Genomic DNA, 25,868 nt, shown 5'->3' on the forward strand with positions numbered 1-25,868 from the left:
GCGTCTCCTGCTCTGGGTGCAACAGCCCGTCCTCAGCCGAGCCACCCCGGGGGAACGGGGAGGCGGCAGGCGCCGGTGCCCTGCGACCACACGGCAGAATTCAGCTGCTTCTCGTGAGCGGCAGACGCATCCCCTGCAGCGCCCCAAGACACCAGGGACTGACATTCTCCTCCCCACCCCACCTTCCTCACCTCCCACCTCCGGCAAAGAACCAAGGACCAAAAGTACAGCTATGTTTTCTGGCCTTTTAGTTTGAAAAAAGTATTGATTGAAAGTGTACAACAGAACGAGGTGTGGCAGCAGCACCACAGCCAGATTGTTTCACAAATAAAAACAGAAAGGGCCTTAAATAATCGGGTGCAGATTAAAAAAACCTCAACAGTGAAAAAAGTTCTTCCCTCTGAACAGAAATTCACAGGCACAGAAATGGCAACAACCACATGGAGACGATGGGGGGACATCCTCCTTCTAACCAGGGGGCTCTGTGCTCGCAGGCTGCCGGCTGCGGTGGCTCTGCCCTCGGCTCCCTCTTTGGAATGGTTACAGATGAAGAGTGCGACATGCCCTCGCTAACCAGACCCGCCCCCCACCCCCCGACCAGGACACGGACAAACAAGGCCTCTGCTAAGGCTAAAAAAAGGACAAGACTTTGGAGTCTTGAGTTCAGCATGTTTAAGAAACGAGAGTCTGGTGAGCGCACAGCAAAGTCCCCGTGCGAGGCCCGCTATTCCAGCTTGGCCTTCTTGTTGTTGTCGCTGCCATTCTCTTCCGCTGGTGCTGCCGGCGCTGCCACGTCCTCCAGTTTCCGCTTCCCACTTTCGGCAGGTGGGTGTGTGTTACGGGGTTTGAAACTGATAATGATGCAGGTCATGTTGTCGCAGCCGGTGCCATCCCCTGAGGTGTCTGGAGCCAAGCACTGATCCAGCAGCTGAGGAGGGAGAGGAGAGGACCGTAGGGGTTAGCAGAGATCAGACAGCGCTTTGAACACCCTGGCACACGGGGCTCGCTCTAGCAGGGGATGGCGGCTGAGGGGCTGCCAGGCCAGGACAGCACGGGCTGGGCCCTAACGTTGTTCACAACCAGACAAGGGACACAGCCTCAGTCACCCTGGCCTTCTGAAAGCAGAAACTCCTTCGACTTGACAGCAACCTAGAGGTCAGAAACGCCGGTGAGGGTGCCAAAGGAACCGCGTCCCAACTCAGAGGTGTCTCTGCTCCTGTTGCAGCCAGCGTCTGCAGCTCAAGTGCTGCCAGATAACGCCAAGAGCTGAACAAACCGGTCTGATGGTGAGGGAGGGCAGTCAGGCACCGAGCTGGGATGCAGGAACTCTGCACACTGAAGGGATGAGGCAGCTCTGGACCTTACCTCTTCTACGATGGAGGAGAGCGGCCTCAGGACTCCATTCTCATCCTTCTGGGTGATCTTGGACTGGATGAAATCCACCACTTCCTGGCTGCTCATCACATTCCTGCGGAGAATGGAGCAGTCAGAAAGGCAAGCGAAGGGAGCAGTCATGCCACAGTGTCCCAAGAGAGCCACCCCGTGGCAGGGAGCTGATGGGAACAAAGTTGTGGGCAGCGAGGAACGGGAGGGTTCAGAGCTCAGCACACCTTCATGTCCCTCCCACCGAGAACAACTCCTCAGGGGCCCAACTTAAATCTCTGAGGACGTGGGGAAAGAAGGGCTGATTATCACACAGGGCTTTTGGGCTTCCTGAGGCCCATCTCCAGAGAAAGACCAGAGTAGTGAGGCCCAAGAGGCACAATGCTCCCTCACTACTCACCAGATTCCATCGCAGGCAATGACCATGAAGTCATGGTCATCATTTATTGTCAGCACTTTGATGTCAGGCAAGGCGGAGATCATCTGCTCTTCTGGAGGCAGATTCTTGTTCCGCTTGTAGAAGTGATCACCTGCCGCAGAGAGGAGGATCGGTTGTTGCTGTGGCAGGGCGATGCTGCCTACCCCCAAACAGTGAGAAACACTGCCCTGCCGAAGGGCAACGCCAGCAGAATCAGAGCCAGTGCTCCCACAACCGGAGCAGATCAGGCTGTGGGCACATCAGACAGGGAGATCTGCCACGTGTCCAAGGCATCAGCTTTGGCGAGCCCAACACGCTGTTACCAAACAATGAGAAAGAGGTGCCTTTGCCAGTTCAGCCTCTTTTCACCCCAAGCCCAGTGCCACTTTTGCCAGTCCTGGGGCCACACCAGGCCAACAGCACATGGCATCTGAGATCCTACAGGACTGTTCCTGAGATGAGCTATCCCATGTCTTGGAGCAGGATCTGCAGCTCACCCCAGCACCAGCTTGGCTTTGCTATGATAACACTAGATGCTCATTTTGCAGAAGCTCAGGCTGTCCAGGACCAGATATTTCAGTGCAATGTTCACATCACACCGCTGGGTTCAGGTCTTCCCAAACCCTCAGTAGCCAAAGCTCACTGGAGAAAACTGATCCTCTGCTCTGACTAGCCGGCTTATCCGGAATTACATCCTAGGAAGGGACTTCTAGGGCCACCGCAAAATAGGAGGTGGAAACGTCAGTGTCTCCCTAGATAAGCAGACTCCTAGATTCTGTCCTAAATGTGTTTCTCTCTTTACCCTAGGATAATAATTTGAATGGTTTTGGTCTTTCTGCACAAGTACTCTCTCTCCACTCACGTCCTTCACTGCTGACACTTCCTTCCCTTCTCTGTGTACTTCACAGTATGTTTGCAGTGTTATTCACTACCCTTTCCTTAATGCCTCCCAGCATCTCATCTGCTCAGACTGTGGCCATTGACTGGGCCAAGACCTCGTTTGGCTGCTAACAGACATGGCCACTCTCCTGAGCCATTAATTACTCCAATTAAGGGACCAAAAGAGGAGTACTATCAGCAGTCAGGTGCTGCCAAAAGCACTGCAGCAAGGGGGATGGAGTTCGTGCAATTAAAAGGCAAGGCTGGCTCAGGAACAAATGAGCTCAAACTGGTATAAAGTTAGGTCCCCAGGAAGCAACACGCCAAGGTCCTTCAACAGCCTCCTAACAGGAAAAAATCCTGTTCAAAAGTCATCCGTCTGGTTTTGAGACAGTTTATACGAGGTGGTTTCTGACAACCCAGCTGTTAGCACAACAGCCGCGGAGGCTTCACACACCGTCCTGCGCTGGAGCCTGATGGGTGCTAGGTGTTGCTTTCCACTGACGTCTGACAGTTTCATGGCTGTTTTCTCTAACTAGACCGTAATCTCACCACATGAAATATTGAATAGGTTCTACTCATCATGCAGTTAAAAACCATTCTTTAGGGTTAGAGGCTGGCAAGTGCTGGAAGCATGGGTGTCCTGAGCACAGCACCCTGCCGCCAGGCATGGCAGCATTCATCTGCGTCTTGCTCACCGATCGCCCTGGAGAGGTTGAGACCGCCGTTCACTCTCCCATCCATGGTGACCTTGCCACCAGCATTCTTTATCCTGGCCAGCTCCACCTCATCCTCTGGCTTGTGGTCATACGACATGTCAACAGCTTTGCCACCTTCCGACACCACGCAGCGAGAGTCTCCAGCATTAGCCACGATCAGCTGCTTGCCCCGGATCAGCGCCACGACAGCAGTTGTCCCACTGTCAGAGCCAGGCTGCAAGAGAGAAATGGTTTTGCTGAGACTCCTTTCTCTTGCTCCATATCAGGTCAATAAGGGAACGAGCACTAGCCACCAGCCGTGTCCCCAACCCCGAGGTGTGGCATCTCACCCCTTCTTCCCATAAGCACGCACAGAACAATGGAGAACAGCCCGACGGAAGCATGAAACAGCGGGAGTCTGTTCATTGGGAGGCAGGGTCAAGCAATACCTCCATTTCAGCTTCACAAAGCATCAGTGGTTCAGGGCTCTCCAGCATTCAACATGTCCTGCTACACCCTCAGCTCTAACGTGTTGCTTCCAGCTGCAGCCCAGCTCAAGCAGAAGCCCCACTGCAAGCCAGGACATCTCTCCAAAGCGAGAAGGTTGGCTCCTTGGAAGCTGTAATCCCCTTTTCCTGACATCCTGGGTCCTTGGCCCATCTGCCAGCACTGCCACGGGCTGAGGAGCCACAGCCTTGGCCTGGCAAAGAGCAATGCTCTGCCCAGGAGCAGCAGCGCCCACAGAGCAGTCCTGCTGCTGTCCCATACTCTCATTCCACACCAACCCCCACCGCTGTTTCTACGCCCAGCAAACCCAGCAGGTGGGTCAGCCTCTTCCGATCTCAAGCTGCTGCCCAGGCTCACGCCCTATCCCTCAGCCTTTTGCATAAAGTCAGACTGTCAGCAGCTGTGTTCAGCTTCAGGAGGAAAAAAAAAAAAGGATGTTTTACCCCAATCTAAATGGAAATAACTCCTTGCTGAGTCCCCCCCCGGGTGCCCTTGGCTCCACACTATGCTGCAGAACACAAGAACAGGGTGTGCACCTCCTCTTTCCCCTCCATGCCTGGTAACAACATTTCCTCCTCTTCATCCTCATCCTCCTCTGCTTCTTCAGTGTCATCTTCATCATCTTCATTCTCTGCCTCTTCACTACTGTAACCATCCTCATCTTCACTGCATTCCTACAAGAAATGAGAGATACCACCAGGAGTCAACACAGGCCACTCGCACTGCCCTCCCCAGACAGCTGGTCCCTCCGTTCTGGGGACAGATGATAAGTTGGCCCCAGCAGAGTGAGATGACCTGGTACATTTCCCCCACACCTGATGCCTACAATCAGAGCAGCTAGTTTCAGCTACCACAGTGAATGGAGGGATGGCGCATGCAGCAAGACTGAGGGCTATCCATTATGGCCGCTGCACAGATGAGGGTATGTTTCCTTCAGGGTTATCTAAACAATCCCCGACACTCCCATGAGATGGTCTCAAAGTATCAGCCTGAAAACCCTACTCCTAGGACACACCTAGGATGAGCCAGAGGCTCGTAGCTCAAGTACCACAGTAAGCAATGCATTCTGCCCAGCCAGAAGGCCACTCTGTCCCAGTGCTGTTTCCTACCTCACTGTCTTCCTCCTCTTCCTCAACCTCATCTGACTCATCCTCACTGTCCTCAAAAAATTTGGATTTGGTTGTGCGCTGGGGCTTTCCCGTAGAGGAGCAGGAGGGCCCGGCCTCCCCAGTAGAAGAGGTGACGGCCTCGTCACCTTTGCCTAGTTCAGGCTTCTGCAGAGCAGGACTGTTGCCTCCAGCGCTGGCTTTGTCTGAGGTGGAGGAAATACCCGTGATTTCTTCATCTGGCTTCCCATTCTTCCTCTCCTTGTGGTCGGTAAGCTCCCCTGGGTCAGCCTCTCCATTCATATTTGACTCCCCATCATGCTGCTTGCCTGTCCCCTCCGCAGCGTTCTCCCCAGCTGGAGCTAAAGACTTGTTTTTGAGGTTCTTGGTGCAGTTTTGTCCATAACGTGTGAGAAGCTCCTCGATGGTCATTGTAGCTTCTTCATGCAGAAGAGCAGCTTCCTCATTATCCACTGAAAACGGAAAGGGGAGGGGGGGATGAGGACAAAGAGGGTCAGAAAGCAGGACACATCACCGTAGCAGCAACTGGAGGTTGCTGTTGCAGACAGGTTTCAGCAGTGCTCAACAGGCTGGTCACCATCAGGCACAAACGCAACCAGACCTGCACCGTCCCGCAGCTCCCAGGCACTGCAGATGAACAATACACAAACGGCAGGAGAAAGGCTCCTAACCACAGCCGTTGCCTGCAGCCCGCCAGCTACCATGGTGCCTGTGGGCTCTGGTAGGCAGCACAGAGCGTGTACATTAGCTGTAAGGTTGGAGTGTAAAAAGCCTCATATTTCGTCACTGCAGGCTCATCTGAAGCCGTGTGGGAAGCAGATAGACCACTTCCATGTGCAGGTTTGTTCCTTAATACTGCAACCGGGAAGAAGAAGTTTTTGTTACAGCGGTTGCTCCGCGGGCCTTAAGCACTACGGGGATCCCAACCGGCTGTAGTCTGGACACTCACAAACAGAACAGCTTGAGGCAGTCAATGCAGTGTCTCCCAAGTGGGACAGAGGACAGAAAACAGGATGACTTTCCCTAAACTATGAGCCAATGACCACCGTTTCCCTACTGACATCCCCTTGGTTGCCATTTTCTTTGTTAATTAAACCCAAAAGGAAAAGAAACATCCATATCCCAAATACTCTTGAAAGTACAGGACAGAAAGAAGAAAAACCCACCCACCCACACACTTTGTCAGCTGGAGAATGAGGACCAACAAATTCATCATTTTCAGACCAACACACAGGGTTCATGGTGACAGTATTGCTTTACATTTGCTTCAAGGCTCGTCACAAGATATTCAGCCGAAAGCAGCACAGGATTCTACCCCGGGATTCACCTCCTAGCTGGCTTCATGGCCTGGCAACTACTTGCTGGTGGAAAAGCACACTTGCTTCTTTTGTGAGAAAAAGAATTGCTGAAGAGACCAGAATCTTCTTCAGTCTTATCTGCAGCTGGCATCTGCCACCAGCCTGGGAGAGCAAAGCAAGGGACATCACACTGTTTCACTTCACAACTTGTCCCACTTCCCAGCTCAGAGGTTTCTGACACATCCTATAACTCTGCACCCCATGGAGGAGGTCCTACGGAAAACTGTGACAGACTGGTTTGTTATTCATAGAATTAAGCTACCAAAAGAATTCTCCTAGCACCAGTCCAAAGCAATAAACAGTGCTGAGGGGTGGCAGTTTGACTCCAGCTGAAATTTAACGGAGAAATTTGGACAGAAAGCCTTCTGCTAAAGGAGACCTGGCCCAGCTGCTCTCAGTCCCTGTCCTGGAGTGTCAGTCTTGCCTATCCAGTGGTATCTGACTTACCATCATCTTCATCAGCAACTTTCTCCTTCTCATCTTCATCATCTTGGGGTCGCCCAGCCATCTGAGAGAGCTCTTTAATCACCTCTTCGGTGGTGAGCTTGGCATCTATGGCTAAGAAAGCATCTTCCAGGGCCTACGTATGAACACAGACATGAGAGTGTGCACAGTTTCATTTTCCTTACAGGATACTGCGTGTCATCCTGTGCAATCAAGTCTCTTCCAGAACCCACACCACGCAGAATTGCAGAATGGCTGAGGCTGGCAGGAACCTCTGGGGTGCATCTGATCCAACCCCATGCTCCAGCAGGGACACCCACAGCCAGTTGCCCAGGACCGTGTCCACACAACTTACGAATAGCTCCAAGGATGGAGACTCCATCACCTCCCTGGGCAACCTGTGCCAGTGCTCAGTCACCCTCACACTGGAAAAGTGTCTCCTGATGTTCAGAGGAAACCTCCTGTGGTCCATTTTATGCCTGTTGCCTCTGGTCCTGGCACTGGGCACCACTGGAAGTGCCTGGCTCCGTCCTCTTGGCATGGCCTCTCCAGGTATTTATACACATGGATTTAGTCCCTCTGAGCCTTCTCGGCTCCAGGCTGAGCAGCCCCAGCCCCCTCAGCCTTTCCTCATAGGAGGGATGCTCCAATAGCTTCAGCATCTTGGTGGCCCCTCGCTGGAGCACTGGACCCAGGACTCCAGGGTGGCCTCAGCAGTGCTGAGCAGAGGGGAAGGACTGTCACCTCCCTCGACTGGCAATGCTTTGCCTGAAGCAGCCCAGGATGCCCTTTGCCTCCTGTGCACAAGGGCCCATTGCTGGGTCATGGTCAGCCTGATGTCCACCAGGACCCCCGGGGCCTCTTCTGCTGAGCCGCTTTCCAACCGGGTGCCCCCCAGCAAGTACTGGTGCTGCAGGGCTGTTCCTCCCCAGGGCAGCGCTTTGCACTTTCCCTCACTGAACTTCACGGGGTCCCCATCACCCCATTTCTCCAGCCCATCCAGACCCCTCTGCAGGACAGAACAGCTCGACCCTCTGCGGTACGGCTGCTCCCCCCGGCCCGGTGTCACCCACAGACTCACTGAGGGTAGGCCCTGCCCTGTCCTCCAGATCGTTAATGAAGATGTTAAATGAGACTGGACCCAGTATTGAACCCTGGGGTACACTGGTTGTTACTGGATTCCAACTGGACGTTGTGGCACTGATCACCCCGCTCTGGGCCTGGCCACGCAGCCAGTTTTCCATGCACCTCACTGTGCTCACCCGGCCCACGCTTCCACAGCTTCTCCAGGAGGATCTATGGGACACCGAGTCACAAGCCTTGCTGGACCCCACAGGGGGCTGGGGACAGGAGAGCATTCAAAGCCACTGTGAGGAATGGCTCAGCACGCAGGCTCCTCTACTCAGCAGACAGGCTGATTGCAGCCAGCAAACACAGCCAGCATGGGATCAGCAAAGCACGATACTTGGGTGTTTCAGCCTAGAGCAAGAGCTAAAACCTGACTGAAGTTTGCTTTGCAGGCTCTCCTCAGCCTAGATGTAAATGGAAGCTCTGGAGGGGCTGCCTCCCCGCCGCCCACATGCTACAGACCCCAGCACGAACCCACGGGACACCCGGTGTCAGACCAGGCACTAGTACCGTGAGGGAGGATTACAGCAGAGGGATCACTTGGTGGAAGCAAGACACAAACTAACCTCCCACCTCCGACAAAAGCCACCCTCACCCCTCAAAAAACAACCCATCAAAATCACTCAAAGAACCAGCCCACAGCTTTGACTGGAATGAGTCTGAAAATTAAAAAAAAAAACAGGCAAAAAAAGAAAGCTGGAAAATATAATATTTATCTTTGAAAATACAATCAACACCTGGTGTACGCTCCTAGAAACAAGGAAGGGAAATTAAAATGGAAGACATGGCAGATAGACCTTGGAGGGATGGGGCCTGGCACGTAAGTGTTGGGTACCCAAAGCCCTAAACAAGGGCTTTCCTCTGCATCGGTGCTCACTTGTTCGAGGGCAGAGCTCGATTCTTACCTTTTGCAATTTGCCTTCCTTGTAGGCCTTCTGGTCTTTGATTATCTCAGGGAGATACTTGGCACAGTACAGGGCAACTTCTTCTCCTGAAAGTGAGCAGAAACCATTTAGAGACGCTGGTCCTCCAAGAAGCAAAACGCACTCCTGAGCAACTGAATTCCTGAGGCACAAACCAGAAGCACCCCAGACACGGAAAAGTCACACAGGAACAGACTGCCGGGGATCTCTCAAACCTCCTGGCAGGCTGCGTCTCCAGAACAGCAGGACTTGCTGGTGACCCCTGGCAAACCTCAGTGAGCTCTTACCCATCAGGTTTGGGCAACGCTATAAGCTTCCTGAAAGGGAGCTTAGGCCCATTTTGGCACTTAGGTCAACTGCTTAGGCCCATCCTACCTAGGAAGCTCTATTTTCATGTGTAAAGGCAGGTATAAACAACAAGCAGGGAAAAAGGGAAGCTTTTGGTCAATGTAAGCTCTTTCTCAGAGCGTTACCAACACATGATGAGCAGCACAAAAACCGTTATGTATTCTAGAGCGTGTTCTAGACCAACGAAAATACGATGCCACAGCCTTGAGCTAAGCCTTTCAGAAAGATGGGGGTCCTGATTGTCAGAGCAGTCATCTTGGTAAGGAAGGGGTGCGTGTGTGCACAGCACAAGCAAAGGGTGGCCAGAACACCTGGCTGCTGAGAGCAGAGAGGATGACTGGGACCGACAGTCAACAACACGCACGAAGCACCCACTCCCAGAGCAGCTGAACACTCCAGCAGCTCAGTAATTAATACAAGTATGCAACAGAGCACCAGAGACATTCTTTGTGATCATGAAGGTGCTATGAAGAGAGGAAGATTAAACAGTGAAGGACTGTGAACTTCTGTAGTTCATCCTGGCAAGGGGGACCAGAAAGAATAGCGTGACTTGCAAGAGATCAATCTAGTAATTTAGGGTTTTATGAGAGAGGCAAAGAACCTCATAGCAACCTGGCTCACAGGTCACGAGAAAGAAAAATTAGAGCTAGAAACTAAGAAACAAACTTGATTTCCCTGCTAGCACATCCCAGCTTCCCTCCCGTTCCTCAGCCGAGCAGAGGCCCTGCAGGACGAGCAGTAATGCACACGGGAGCAAAGCTCCATCAGGGAACGGGGAGCAGGGCAATCGAGGGGGAAGCGTGAGAAGGGTGGGAAGCAGGTAGCCGTCAGTTGAGCAAAGGGAGAGGCAGAGGAACACACTGGGAAGCGAAAAGGTGGTGAGATTTGAGAGAAAGAAAGAAACAGCAGACAAGGGATTTTTCAAATGTGCCTGCAGAGAAGGGATCAAGTGGCCATTGACAAAGAACAGAAACCTTGCAAAACATTTCTGTTAAAATAGCACTGCAAAAAGTTCAATACTGCGGCTCTAGACAACAAAGAGACTGAGCTCTGTTCTGACCGTGCTCTTAAAAATGCGGAGTGGGAGGAAGAGGGGAGAAAAAAAAAAAAAAAAAAAGGAAGATCACAGAAAAATAAGTGATCTAAGAGAGAAATAGGAGTGACCCTAGCATTTTAATAAGAACTTGAAAGGGAACATGGCATGGTCTCCCACAGCATCCTCATAGGGAAGCTTAGGAAAAGTGGGCTTGATGAATGGACAGTAAGGTGGCTAGACTGGTTGAAAGACAGAGCTCAGAGGGTGGTGATTAAGGGCACAGAGTCTCACTGGAGGTCAGTGACGAGTGGTGCTCCCCAGGGGTCAGTACTGGGTCCAGTCCTCTTCAATATATTCATCAATGACCTGGATGAGGGGACAGAGTGCACCCTCAGCGAGTTTGCCGATGACACAAAGCTGGGGGGGGTGGCTGACACACCAGGAGGCTGTGCCGCCATCCAGAGAGACTTGGACAGGTTGGAGAGTTGGGCAGAGAGGAACCTTATGAAATTCAACAAGGGTGAGTGTAGGGTGCTGCACCTGGGGAGGAATAACCCCCTGCACCAGGACAGGTTGGGGGCTGACCTGCTGGAGAGCAGCTCGGTGGAAAGAGACCTAGGAGTCCTGGGGGACAAGGGGATGCCCATAAGCCAGCAATGTGCCCTTGTGGCCAAGAAGGCCAATGGCATCCTAGGGGGCATCAAGAAGAGTGTGGCCAGCAGGTGGAGGGAGGTCATCCTCCCCCTCTACTCTGCCTTGGTGAGGCCACATCTGGAGCACTGTGTCCAGTTCTGGGCTCCCCGGTTCAAGAGGGACAGGGAACTGCTGGAGAGGGGACAGCAAAGGGCTACCAAGATGATGAGGGGACTGGAACATCTCTCTGATGAAGAAAGGCTGACAGATTTGGGTCTCTTCAGTCTGGAAAAAAGACAGCTGAGGGGGGACCTTATCAACACTTATAAATACTGAAAGGGTGGGTGTCAGGAGGATGGGGCCAGGCTCTTTTCAGTGGTGCCCGGAGACAGGACAAGAGGTAATGGGCACAAACTTGAGCATAGGACAAGGAGGAACTTCTTTCCTGTGAGGGTGGCAGAACCCTGGCACAGGCTGCCCAGAGAGGTGGGGGAGTCTCCGTCTCTGGAGACATTTCAACCCCGCCTGGACGCGTTCCTGTGCCACCTGCTCTGGGTGACCGTGCTCTGGCAGGGGGTTGGACGGGATGGTCTCCAGAGGTCCCTTCCAACCCTATGGTTCTATGATTCTATGAATACCAAGGTGAACTGACAATCACAGAAAACAGGCAGAAAAACAAAAGACTGGTTGGCCCTTGGAGAATCTCAAATGAAGAGGTCTGACAATTAATGTCTGTTGACATGGGCTTACGGAAGCAGATCTCGCCAATCCAACTCAACATCTGCTCCTAAAGATACTATGATTTTGCCTGATTAAATATGGTGATGTAACAGATTTAGGTAAGGTATATAAGTTGCATATTATATATAATTTACATATACATGTATGTATATGTCATCACTTTGCTTAAAAAGTTAAACTTTCAAGATGGCACTTGCTAAATAGATTAAAGAACTGCCAACTACCAGTCACGAGATGAAACTGAACAAAGAATCACAGGGGAAGATGTGTTTATATGCAGTCTTGAAGGACTGTCTCCAGATGGTATGGTAACGTTTTTATCGAAGAGCCAAAATAAAAAAAAATTTCTATGAGAAAATTATAGACAGAGTGAATAATGACAGTCTCCAGATCACTGGATGAGCTGGGGGGAGTGAGCAGGGGCTGCTCGGAGAAGTATGGTCATCAAGGAACATGTGTGCGGAGTCCTGGGCCATGTCAGAAAATGACCCAGGGGATCCAAACACTCTGTAAAGATGGTCCTGCAACAGAGTCCAGGAGCACACTATGTGCATCCTTTTATTTAGGCTGCTTTTACTTAGAGCGTTAACTTAGGAGGCCATAAAACAGCGGCCCTGAACTTGCAGAGAACACCAGCAGCTGTGATGTCCTCGCGTGTACGACACGGATGAAGTGGACCAGCCTGGCCCAAAGACACCGGGGCGGTTTGGTGCAGGGACACGGGGCTCCGCCATGGGCAGGGCTGTTCCCGGTGTCCAGACACAGGGCTCCACCACAGGCAGGGCTGTTCCCAGTGTTTGGATGCAGGGCTCCACCGCGGGCAGGGCTGTTCCCAGGATTCCAGGACTTGGCTGGCACCCTGGTCGAGACCCAGATGCCATGGCGACACACTCCCATGTAAAGGCTCGACCAGCAAGCAAGGTGGTGCACTGAGCATGCCTCAGCAGTCCAAGAAAAAGAAAGACTAGGAAAACTGCAGGAATATCTCATCCCAAATCAGGAACAGGCCCAGGAGGCTGCTGATATGACTGCTGGTCACCACAGGGGGCAGCTGCCATCTCCTCCAGCTTCTTTTCCAACCTGCAGTCATTCCTGCCAGCCCGATCTGGAGCAGCACAACGGCGCTGACACCTCTCCCTCCTCTCATTTTGAGTCTCCGTGGGGCACTGAGCTGCACCATCCGGAGCATACGGCAGGGACACGGGTGGGTGACCTGCACGCCAGCCATGCTGCACCTTGCAGCTCTTCAGAGGCTTCCCTGACGGTCTGGCACAAGCACGAAGCAGGAACGGGGCAGGTAGAAGCCCCCATCGCTCGTACCAGGCAGCTGTTGTGGCAGGAGAGACCCGGCCACAGCGGCCTGCTGGGACCAGGAGGGGAGAAGGGAGCAGCGGCAGGGCCCATCCCTGCCCGGTGGGGTCTGCAGAGGCGGCAGCCGCTCCGCGCTGCCTAGAAGCAGCTGACAGATCTAATAATACCAGCGTGGACACCCGATCACCCACCAGATGGAAAGGATGACCCAACGTTGGAATCTTTCTGCCACAGCTAGGGAACGAGGGATTTTCTTCACAGCAACAAGTAGCTTGATCACCTGGTCTAGCGGGAGGCGTCCCTGCCCGTGGCAGGGGGTTGGAACTAGATGGTCTTTAAGGTCCCTTCCCACCCAAACCATTCTGCGATTCTATGATCATATAAAGCCACTAACAGCTCTGCGGCACTCGTGCCTCCCTGGCGAGAGGCTGGACGTGGCGTTGGGGCACGGCCTGCAGGGAGATGTTGTCCACGGGTCTGGCAGCGCCGTGCGAAGCAGCGCCATAGGGAAGGATCTCGTTCTGTCACCGCAGGAGCGGGAAGCCAGCCCCAGTATGAAAAGCCTTGGCAGTTAAACAAGCCATTTCTTTGAAACAGGGACGCTGAGATTAAATAGTGACCCATGAATCTCCAACGTGCCTGACTGTTGCTACCCAAAGAGAAATTACTGTGAGAGAATTTGTAGGTGCCACAGAAGACAAGAGACCTTTGCTGCTTCGCACGTAGCTCCAGCACAGACCTCTCAACAGACGTTTGTGCCGCAGAGTGATGGAGTTTCACAGAGGACCCGTTGCAGACTCCCTGACTTCCCTCTTCCTCGGCTGCCGCTCAACCTCAAAGCAGGGCAGTGAGCGCAGCTGGCAGTGCCCGTGCCCTGTCTCCCTTGCTCAGAGGACACAAAGGTGCTCACTTAGGGTTATAACCAAAACATCTAGAAGAACAAGATTCTCCTTTGGAGCCCTCTGTCTGCGGAAGACAATCCATCAAAATGAGTCCTCGGATGTAACAGGCATGTGTCCCTCTGGTGCACAGGAGGCAGCTGTTGGCCCAGCTCAGGGACCTCAGGTCCAGCGGCTGGCACTGCAGTCCCAGTGACATCTAACAGGTTTTACAAGCTGAGGCAGTAACTACCTCAGAGCACATCGCTGCCACAACAGCCAGAGAAACTGAACTGGCTCAAGGAACTCATCTTTGACATGCAGACAGATGGGGGGCATTCATTATTACCATTCGTTATCACCAACAGAGCTGGTGAGGGGTCTGGAGCACAAGTCCTGTGAGGAGCGGCTGAGGGAGCTGGGGGGGTTCAGCCTGGAGAAGAGGAGGCTGAGGGGAGACCTTCTGGCTCTCTACAGCTCCCTGAAAGGAGGGGGTAGCCAGGGGGGGTCGGGCTCTTCTCCCAAGGAACAGGCCATGGGACAAGAGGAAATGGCCTCAAGTTGCGCCAGGGGAGGTTTAGGATGGATATTGGGAACAATTTCCTCCTGGAAAGGGTTGTGAAGCATTGGAAGAGGTTGCCCAGGGCAGTGGTGGAGTCGCCATCCCTGGAGGGATTGAAAAGACAGGCAGACGCGGTGCTGAGGGACACGGGGTAGTGGTAACTTGGCAGTGCTGGGTTAACAACTGGACTTGCTGAAGCAAGAGAAGGATGAGTGCATGAGCACAACACAGCACAGCACGGTAAGAGTGAAGAACTGCCCTGCAGGCTCTTCCCCTCACCAAGGTGGGCAAGACCACAGGACAATCTCCCAAAGGGGAGGAATGAAGTCTGTTGCTTTTACCTTCCAGACAAGGCTCTACACACTCCAAAATGCATTTTAAAGTGCAATGGGAGGTCTGGCACCAACAGTTTTAGGAGAGCAAGGGAAAAAGAAAACCTCACCAAATGCAACTGCCACTTCTTCACACTTCCCCGAGAAGCGGGACAGAGGAGAAGCAGAGGTATAAAAGCAGGCGCTGGTACCCATGGGTGGGAGTGCCTTCAGCTGCTGGGGACTCCAAAACCTTCAGGCAGTGAACACTCAGAGAATACAATTACTCAGCTACAACCACAACACACAAACAACAATGCATCCGGGATCACACCTTCCGTGTCTCCGGTGTGAAACCCACCATAAAACTCTCAGAGTCTCCATGAATCATTTTATTAATGTTTTCTAGAGGAGCGGCATCCAGCTAAGTAATGCCAGAGCCTCAGCTGCGTTTCCTGCATAACGCAACATAGATGCAGTAGCATGAAGGTCTTCAGGAGGCTAAAGTAAGATATTTAACACATAACACTGAATTCAGTGAAAAAGTAAATATCTGGAGGATTCTCTTTTTATAAAAAGAGACCGTTTTTGTTTGCAAAAGAGCATGTGGAGTTTTCCGATGTCTGAAAGACCCATGCAGAAAGGTGAAAGCGTACATGGGAAAGGTCAAGTCTCAGAGCATATTTCTAGATGCCACTGCCAAAAGCTACACCTGATTCAGTTTTAAAAGCAGGAGTCACATTCAGATGATCAATTTATTTCAATATTTCAGGCAAGGCTGGCTCCAGAGTACATGCAGTCTCACTGCCGTATGATCTCTCTATCTCCAGGAGCACAGGCTTGAATCCAACATGTGAAGACAAGAACGCGCAGCAGCCTCAGGGCAGAATCCGAGCCAAGGAAAAGGCCTCCAGAGACACAGGTTCCTAGATCAAATCTTTTCCAGTGCATGCACATACAGAACCCCATCCTATCTCACCTTCACAAGGCCGAAAGTAGATCCCACTCAAAGGTTTGATCTGTATTTAGACACATACACACCATTTTAATATAAAATAGAGAAAGCTTAGCATCAAATAACAAATAAACTAGATAACAACAGATACTACAGAATCCCTATGGACTGAGACACTGTGCCAAAACAGAAAAAGAAAAATTTTAAAAACAGAGTATTAACTCCCACGACAGGGAGGCAGAATGCTAAGGCAGAACAGAAGGCAAGGTGACCAAGAACAGGACAAGAGAGATCCATTACTCTGCGTACAAACTGGAAAAAAAATACAACAGGACTTGTTGTATGCAAATTAAACACCCTGGTAGGAGCAAAAAGAAAACCTCACTATGATAACATTGACCTCCGAGAAGGTGGAGTGTCAATGAGGACACATTAAACAGCTAAAAGGATAAAGCACAGGTAGACAGCAACAGAGGTTGATCAGAAACGCCATACTGGAGGCGCAGGGTACCCATATATCATTCTCCAAGATCTGGGGGCAAGGAGGCCAGGGCAAGTAAACAGGCAACTGGGGAAGGCTATTAGAATGTAAAAACCAGCAGCATCTTTCAAAAACTGGAAGTCTTGTCCACAGGGAGAAAAGGTAAAAGAAAAACTGGTAAGTGAAATAGAAAGCTAAATATGAAGAAAAAAAAAAAACCAAAACAAAACCACAACAACCACCACCCCCCTGTTTCAAGGAATACAATAATAAAAACTTCCCAACCTGCCTGGAGCAGGAAGCTTACTGGAGAGTTTAAACTTGATAGATGAGCAAGCTATAAAAGAAAAGCTAAATTAATTCTTTGCACTGGCAGCTAATAAAGCTTAGAGAGATTCCCCAGCCTAAAAACTTCTTTTACATGGGACAGGCCTGAGGAACTGTTTCAAAGTAAAGAACTAATGCATCAATACAATTATATAAAAGTAGGGATAGGCAGAAGTTGACCTTCAGAGCCAGGTTCAACTATATCCCTACCCTTCCTGAAAAGGTTTGTCTAGGAAGAGCTGTAGAGATTGAACCACTGGAAATCTAAGACACAAGTTAGAAAATCACACCAGTGCTTTGCCATTCTGATTAGTGCCTTTCCTTGATGTCTATTTTGCATCTTTCCTATTGTATTTTAAAGAAAACAAGACGCATTACTTCATGTCTTACACTAACGGGAATGTCGTAAAAGTGCCCAAAGTCTTTCTAAAACCCAATACATGAAATACACCTTCCTGTTAGCTGAGAAACTAACACGCTGATCTGAAAGAAGAATAGATTGGTTTGATATTCTTCATTCTTGGCCAGTTTTTGCTTGGTGCTACTTATCTTCTTATCTGCTAGATGCTTACAAACGGTTTCTGAATTTCTGCAAGAAATAATATTAAGTTGAATAGTTGCTAAACCCCTATATCCTTTTTCCTTTGTCCTTCTCTGCCTTTCAAAACCAACCCATCACCCCGATGTTCTCAAAGATAATCTTCAGGATATCAGCAATTGCTCCACTCAGGTCTCTGCACACTCCAAGATGAAGTTCATCAAAAGATTTAATCTAAATGCTTCAAATGAAGACTATATCTTTTTAAGAGCAGCTACTAATGAGCTACCTACCCAGGCTGACCTTTTTAATAAGGACTATTGCAAAAAAAGGTCTTAAACTCACATTTACTAATTGGTAGAATTCGATAACTCAGTTCTAAAGGAAAGCAAGAAATTATGAACTATAGTATGTAACCTTCCACTTGAATCTGCTCCACTATCAGAGAAACGAAAGGCATGCAGACGGTACCAAAAAATAAACTAAAAAGCCTCAGAGTGGTGGAAACTGGATTCACAACACTAGAGACCAGCATATCTGGTATGTGAACACAGCAAACTGTAGAGATTGTAATAAAGAGAATTAGCAGATACATGGATACATATGGTAGAATGGGCAGGGGTTAAATATACAGCAGAGAATGTCACAAACTGGTCAACGTTTTTTCAAAGAGTCAATGAGCAGGAGGAAATAGGCAGTGTAGTTGATATACTCCATATAGATTTTCAAAAAGCTTTCAAATAAATCATCAAATGCTTTATATATTAAGCTGCCGTGGGAAAAGAAGTAAGGTTTGATAGAAGCAGACAGTTTTAAAAATGGAGGATGGCCACTGGGAGAGCTCCTTGAAGACTTATGTTGTCCAATATTTACATAAATAATCTGAAAAATAGGTCAGTAAAGAAGTGATGGATCATTTGGGATGATCAAAACTAAAATAATCTGCAAAATTTAACACCAGGATCTTGCACTTTTACGTTACATTGGCAGACAAAATTCCTCACTGACAAAGACAAGAACATGAAAAACAGAAAAGACAACCAGCCTCCATATGCACATTGGATGGACTCAAACCCACCTAATACCACTTAGGAAAGATCTGGAAGAAATCGGGGACAGAGTTCTAAAAATGTCAGATAACAGTTTATTTGTACCAAAACAGTTAACATGTTAGGAATTGTTATGAAAGAAACTGAGAACAAAGCAGGAAACACATCACAATAAATTCATGTTATATCTGTAACTTGAAAGCTATAGGCAGCTCTAGTCAGTTTAACTAAAAGCATGCTGCAGAACTGGACCATGTCCAAAAAAAAGGACATATTTCAGAGTTGTGGTACAATATAATGTCTGGAATCCATGGATGCGTCCAACAGCAGTAGCTTAATGAGTTCCACAGCCCAGGCATTTCATCACCTACACTAAAAATTACTAGAATGATCCTCGGTGTGATTTTGGCATAAGCTAGTTAGCCTCCCATACATTCTGGACACAGTTCAGGATCTAGTAGGAAGCAGGGACCAACAGCCAGTTTGGATGCAAGCACACTGTGCTAAACGCTAAGAGCTTAACGGCATCAGTGTGGCCGGACTGCACCAACTGACCTCAGGGACAGAAAATGGGTCCTGCCCTAATTTAACAGTACACATTCGGCTGCATGACCAGAGACAAGTCTAGGACTCTTCTGACTGCAAGAAAGGACATAGAATCCAAAATTATGGAAGTGAAAAGTGCTAACGGAGTGATTATTCACTGATTTCTCATAAGTGTTGGGATACTGAGTGAAATTATCAGGCAGCACATTTAGATCGAAGTATTTTTTTCAAATAATAAATTAAGTTCTATATAAAACATCCTAAGCAAATAATCACCAAACATATAAACATGGTTTTAAAATGCAATTAAACAAATCCATGAAGGCGTCAAGAAGACTCGAGTGTGTCTATAAGATCGAATGGCCACAACCTGTAGCTCAAGGAGCCCTTAAGCGGGGAATGGCAACTGGGAAGGTGTCAGGGAATGGATCTGCCTGGTCTGTTTCCTCCACTCTTTCCTGGGGCAACCAGTACTGGCAACCACCAGAACATACTGACTAAAGTCAGACCTTCAGTCCAATCTCATGCAGTTTTTCTTACTGCCACTCTTCTGTGGCTATTTGTCCAGCTTGCCCACCAAAAAAAAAAAAAAAAGTCATTCTTAAAAGTTTTAGAAGATGGGATGCAAATCCCATTTCAATTTTGTATCAACCCAAGACCTTCCTTCTAGAAACCCTAAGAAAATTTCAATGATAGCTATCAAAGAAATTGCTTCCCAAGAAGTACGATTTCTAACGACAGATAGATGCTTGCCCCAGCAGCCCCTGAGCAGCCTGGAGGAGCCACACCGAAGGACTCGGGAGAGAACGGGATGCAGTTACCTCCGTGTCCATCGTAGACTGAGAACATGGCTGTTTCACTGTCCAGCTCGGGTATGCAGTTGTGCGCATCCTGAAAGAGAGAGAGCAGAAGTCTGCAATGATGTGGATAGCACTAGACCTTGCAGAGAAGTGGGAGAAAGGAGCAGGGAGGCCATGAGCACTGACACGGGGATTCTCCAATCTGGAGAGAGAGCAAGAACAGTAAGAAAGCCTCCTCTCATGCTTGAAAGCTTACCTGGTGCGCACCCTTCTTCAAAAACAGGGCACGGATCGTTAATGTTATGGTGCTCTGTGCTAGAGCAGTAACACATCCTTGTCACCATGAGGTCGTACTGGAAACCCCTTCAGATCCTCAGAACATATCCTCTAGATATGCCCAAGCTCAAGCCACAATCAAATCCCTCTGCTCACTTGTAATGCCTGCGTTACCGTAGCAGCTCACGGTCCTTAGCGAACACGAGGCAGCAAGCTGTGCTGCAGTGTACAAACTGCTGTAATGCTGCGGGCCGTCTAGCCGAGTGTAACTACAGAAATACAAGTTATACTGGTACACTGGCAACTTCCCCCACACAGACAAGCGCAACTAGCTGAGGGTCACCTATGGAGTCTGGCCATTCCCACAGATGCTCTCTTCCCCAGTTCTTGCCAAACAAGAGTCACGCAAACTGAAAAGCCACTGTGATGCTCTGATGATGAAGCCAAAAGGTCAAATATGGAGCCTCCTGACCTCATGCCTTCAACCATAAGGGTTTGCCTTTGCTTGTCCTGGTGAATATGGTTGCAGGCAACAGCAATTGTCTATCCCAACAGCCCGATGAAAGGCAGCCCTGCAGGACACAGGACTACCATATCCAGTGAGAACAACCAACCTTCTCTTGGGACAAAGGCTCCTTCCTGCTCTTCTTGCCACGTAGGATGCTCCATGAAGGCACTGCTTGCCTCAGGCATGGCTACCTGACAAGCAAGTCACAAAGGCTGGCCTCTCGAGGGTCTCTTAAGCAGTGAAGCAAAGGACAAGCAAGCAACTAGTCACCTAACAGTGCAAAAACCAAAGTACAAGCCCAGGTATCACTTCCTAAGGTAAGACATATGTCTTGGTTCTGTCAACTGTCCAGAAACTCTGAGAATCTCCAGGGACAAACTGGAGGGATGGTGTGTCCTGGGGCATTTTGGGCGGAAATATCAAACTGCCTCCAGCCTTTCCCTGTGCATGCTCCCAAACTACAAAGATCAACAACGTATAAGCTATATACACTGAGCAACCCTTCTCTCTGCAAGGTCTCACAGGAACAGCAGACTTTGAAGAAGGCACCACTGGATTTTACACCCAAACGCCTGGCCTCTATCAGCCTATGGGTAACCAAACCCAACTCAGCTATTCCAGTGCAAAGCCTAGAACCGATGGATGGACTGAATCTGCTCTTAAACCCTTCCCCTGCCCAACTAATGTAACTTTCCTTAAAGTTCAAGCCCTAACCTACCAAATTACAGCCTGACTACACCCCATGTGCTTTTGTTCAAGAGCAATCATGGGATATTCTAAAAAATGTGATCTAGTCTCTTTGCTGTGGTTCAAGTTCATCCCCTCAAAGTTAAATGTGCTACAGTTGCCCCAAAACCCTGTGCTTACTCCAAGATAGCTAGGTCCAAGATTTACATGTGTCCATATTGCCAGCCATAACCCAAAATTTCTATATACACACAGAGCTACATTTGCTGCTCAGCCAAGCAACTGTTGAGCTCCTTTACTTTTTTATTGTAGGACTCCTTGGATAAGAGCTTTTCACCCTCGGAAGTCCTACAATCTTATAAGAAGAGAACTACATTGCTGTGCAATTTCTATCAAAAACAGAAAAAGAGAGGTTCTGGGTTTATGCAGCACTTAGTCCAACAAAACTCCTGACACCGTGATGAAAACAATATCTGAACATACCAATTACAAACTTAGTTCAAAATGAAAAAAATGATTCTGAATTATAATGTTGGCAATTTAACCAAAGAGTTCACTGCAGATAGTAAATGAAAATAAGAATAAGCAAAAAGTCAACATTTTTATGCTCACTTTTCAGAGCATTTACAGAATTTAGCGAGACGGCAAAACCACAACAAAGTAACTGGGATAAGTCCCAGGTGACTAAAGAGCAGTTTAATTAGAGCAAGTAATGCAAATGCTGCTGGGGAGGAAACCCAATATTGGCAGCCAAAAGAGTCTCTTTTCTCCATTTGTAGACACCGACCGCAGCTCGTCCTCGCTGCAGTCAGGGAGGGCAGACGAACACAGCCAGCACACGTTGGCAGGAGAGGGCTCAGCTCCGTGCCACACACAGGGCTTGTCCTATGCTGCTCTGAGCTCGAGTGCTGGTGGTTCCACCAGCCGGGCTGCACACCAGTCCCTGGCATTTTCAACACTGAGAGCAGCCCAGAGAGCACCCAACTGACCACCAAGACCACCCTGTGCTGCCAGCAGAAGGGGCTGTCAGCTACAAGTAGAGCTGGTAAGCTGTCTGCAGCCATTGTCCTCCAAGTAACCAGGATCTCATCCTCTTCAGATCGAGCAAGAGCTCACGAAGCCTGGATGCCAGCAACCCCCTCCATACCAGCTTTCTGCTATCAAGGCTTCCCCTCAAGGGCGGCACGATTCTAGGACTCCCCCAGCTACCTCAGTGGTTGCTACAGCAGTACTGAAAATGAGTATGCTTGAAACATCAAACACCAAATTCAGTTGAAATTAGCAAACAAGTTAAAACTGAGAATTAATTTGACAAATATCCATACTTTGAACCCACCCAAACAAGGACTTTTTTCTGAGCCCAGGATGAAATGAAGCTGCACAGGGGTTGTTGGTGTCTCATCTTGGAGACGGAGTCAGAAGAGCACTAGAGCTCAGAGATACCAACCATCCACCTCCAAAATGCCTCCTGCACCTTTCACTGTATCCCAGAGCACTCCTCTCTGTACCATAAAGCCGTCTTCAGCTTTTTCTCTTTTCTTATTTGCTCGTAGTACCTAACACTATTTTTTGGTATCCGTATCCTTTGAGTCACTCATCTGCCCAAAACACTGCCATATACACAAAGCAACTCCTCTGGACTAAGAATGGATTTTTATTGTAGTATTTCTTAAGGCCCCTGCACACCTACCTCACTTGGGGGCTCCTAAAACGTAAGTTAAAGACAACAGACCGCTCTTTTACACAAATTTCTGCTACCCAAAAAAGCCTGTGTCCTACCACTTGCACACACTCTGACTGGCTTCACTAACATAATCCATAACTAAAGCCTAAACATTTGCTCAGAACTTTCTCCAAGCCTTGCAGAGGAGCAAAAGTATAACTAAACATGAAGAAAAGGTAAAAACACAAGACAAGACACAGAGAGGAACACGTAGCACTGGAATGCAAGAAAACAGATTCACAGAATTGTTTTGGTTGGAAAAGACTTTTAAGATCATCGAGCCCAACCACTAACCCAGCACTGTCAAGTTACCACTACCCCATGGCCCTCGGCACCACGTCTGCCCGGCTTTTCAATCCCTCCAGGGATGGCGACTCCAGCACTGCCCTGGGCAGCCTCTTCCAATGCTTCACAACCCTTTCCAGGAAGAAATTGTTCCCAATATCCATCCTAAACTCCCCTGGCGCAACTTGAGGCCATTTCCTCTTGTGCCATGGCCTGTTCCTTGGGAGAAGAGACTGACCCCCCCTCTCTCTACACCCTCCAGCAGATCAACACTCCTGCACCAACTTACTGAGGGTGCACTCAATCCCCTCGATTCCCTGACTTGATCCAGGCCGTTGATAAAGATATTAAACAGAACCGGCCCCAACACCGAGCCCTGGAGAACACCACTTCCCCATGCAAGTGGGGAATGCAGAAGAACTTCTGCTCAGCTGTATGTCAAACAATACATGTGTCGTGGTGATCTCTCTCCCATCACAGACTTAGAAAGAATTTCCAGCAGGTTCAACCTGTAACAGAAGCGCTCCTGCTGTCTTCTCATTTCTTGTGATAACACAGCTAAAACATGTCCACACCAACGGCCTCAGCATTGTTTCTGCCAACAGGGAGATAAGCTAGTGCAGAAAACACAGCTGCAAGCTCTGGGCCTCACCCAATGTCCATAAAGGTCAACAACAGCAAGAACAGACCTCAAATAAGTGAAATTATGAGCCAATGTCCCACCTGTGGGAGGAGTACTTTAGCCCATCAGCATTATAAATAGCGGCAGCTCTCTGCTTTCCCTCACCCAAGCCCACCTCTTTAAAATGCTTTCAGCCTCTGTGCACCAAGGATGCCAGAACACTACCTGCATTCAGCCTCTTACACACGAGCTAATCGCCTTGCAGAGATTATACTGCGCATCACCTCAACGTTCCAGCAATGTCTCTGTGCCACCATTTCACCCCTCCAGAGGTCACCAGGAGGGACAAGCTGAGACACCCTCAGTCACAGCCAGCTAAACACACAGATACTCTGAGTCTGTCTCAAGAGCACAAGCATCAGTTCTCCTGCCCCTTCTACCCTGCAGACCAGAGCCCATGGTTTCACAAAGTTCTGATGCACACAGAAAGGAGGAAACACCTGGTTGCAGTTTTATCACCATTGAGACTGCTGTAACCTTTCAGTAGCTGTAAAGTATCTGAGAGCGTGGCTTATGAAACTATATTTGCAAAAAATCAATCCCTGTCAGCCTGAATGGGACCCTCTCTCCAAACTACAAACAAGAAGGCTGTTTTACCGCGTTCAGAGAAGATGTACCCAGGGGGGGAACTGCAGGGACCAATATTAATATTTATCTAATTTAGCCTCTTTGCTGGCTGCCTGGAAGGGAAAATAAACCTGCACATTAATGGTGCTCACAGAGGGTGATAAATTCAAAGAAGGAGTGACTGCTGGCCAGGCAGAGCAGTCCCAGCAGCTCAACATCACCCTTACATAAGCAGCTTTACAAAGAAGTTCCAGCAAAGTTCCCCACCGGGAGAAGCGTGGGCAAACACCCGTGTCCTGCACCCAGATATTCATCTTGTGATAATTCATTTGCCACATAACAAGCCCAGCTAACAGGATGGTAAAGCCACGCCTGGCTACAGGAGACTGCAGGTATCACTGAGAATTCCTCCAATAAATTTGCCTAGAAAAAAAACAAGGACAGGGAGAGAGAGAATAGAAAGAGACTGATGCTTCGTTTCTGCCTGGAAAGAAAAGCAGGGATTTCAGCCGAGGATTTTCCATTTGCTTTCATGCACCCCAAGCACTACGCTGTCCTTACCGCCACTTTTTAACCTTAGTATCTCGTTCCCAGCCGCGGTTTCCCGGGCTGTGCATGCCCGGAGAGGCCCCGACGAGGCACCGCTGCCCCCTCGCCTCGGGGGGCGACTCACCGGCGGGTGAGCGGGCCAGCTGGGGCAAGCGGCGGCCCAGGGGACACCGGCCAGGCCACGGCAGCACCGGGGCAGGCAGCCCCTCCCGCTCCGGCGGCGGGGGCACCGCGGCCTCAGCGAGGACCGCCCGCACGCCCCGTCCCTCCGCTGGGCGCCGGCAGGGACAGCGGGAAAGGGCGGGGGGAGAAGGGAGCCGCCCCACCGTGCCCCGCTCACCTCCATGGAGACGCGCCAGCCCTGCATGGCGCTGAAGCCGAAGTGGAGCGGGCGCGGCCCGAGCCCGGCCCCGTCCCCCGAGCTCTTCACCGTGTTGGGCTGCGACAGGTAGGCGCCCATGGCGCCGCGGCGGCCTCCGCCGGCGGACCCGGCTCGCGGCGCGGCGGCGCTGGGCGGAGGGGCGGCGGCGGGAAGGGAGCGGAGCGGGCGGCGGCGCGAACGGCCCGGCGAGGCGGCAGAACCTCCCACCGAGGAGCCGCCGAGCGGAAGTCGCGCGGCCGGAAGCGCGGGCTAGAGCGTCGCCGCGGGGGGACGGCGCTCTGCCCGCGCGGCTGCCGCACATGGGCCGGAAGTGCCTACCATAGAGACGGGCGGCGGCTAGCGCGGCGCCAGGGGCCGGGAGCGCATTCCGACAGGCGGACCCGGGCCGGTGGGGATCGGCCGCTGCTCCCCCCATCCCCGTGTCAGCAGTGCTCGGACCCGGCCCGGCGCTGCCCACCTCTGGCTGCGAGCTGCCCTAGGTGGGCCAGCTGGCCCTGCCGGCCGGGGAAACGGAGGCGGCCCCAGGCAGCCACGCTTGGAGCGCGCCCATCGTGTGTTGGGGAAGAGGAACAGGGGACTCAGGACTGGCGGTACCCCCGCCTACCCGTGGCGGGGGGGCGGCCCCGCCACGCCGGGCCCCAGGGCTGGCGCCCGGAGCCGCGGGGCCAGAAAGCACGTACTAACCCCCACGCCTCAGACACTGCCGGGCTCTACGCGCGCCCCCCCACCCCCGCTTATATAAACGAAGCCCCGCCCACCGGCCAATCAGCAGAGGCTGATGGCAGCTTTCCGGGTTCTCATTGGCTGGCGCACACGGCCAAGTGTCCC

General features: G+C 50.6%; 1 protein-coding gene across 2 annotated transcripts; it reads right to left on the reverse strand.

Moving 5' to 3' along the window:
* Positions 1-225: 225 nt before the first annotated feature.
* On the reverse strand, positions 226-25,758 carry PPM1G (protein phosphatase, Mg2+/Mn2+ dependent 1G). 2 transcript variants are annotated; one of them, XR_012586384.1, is made up of 11 exons: positions 24,999-25,758; positions 19,403-19,472; positions 8,848-8,933; positions 6,818-6,950; positions 4,995-5,464; positions 4,422-4,559; positions 3,379-3,613; positions 1,784-1,913; positions 1,366-1,468; positions 591-928; positions 226-468 (listed from the first exon to the last, which is right to left on the reverse strand). XR_012586384.1 is itself a non-coding variant. In XM_074582365.1 (10 exons), the coding sequence occupies exons 1-10, from the start codon at positions 25,116-25,118 to the stop codon at positions 725-727; spliced, it is 1,689 nt and encodes a 562-aa protein (XP_074438466.1). In that variant the 5' UTR covers positions 25,119-25,758; the 3' UTR covers positions 226-724. The 2 variants fall into 2 exon arrangements, 1 of the variants encoding a protein (XP_074438466.1); XM_074582365.1 differs by having other exon boundaries at positions 226-928.
* Between the last annotated feature and the right edge of the window lie 110 nt (positions 25,759-25,868).

This window comes from Larus michahellis, chromosome 3, assembly GCF_964199755.1.
Source record: "Larus michahellis chromosome 3, bLarMic1.1, whole genome shotgun sequence".
Classification (NCBI taxonomy): domain Eukaryota; kingdom Metazoa; phylum Chordata; class Aves; order Charadriiformes; family Laridae; genus Larus; species Larus michahellis.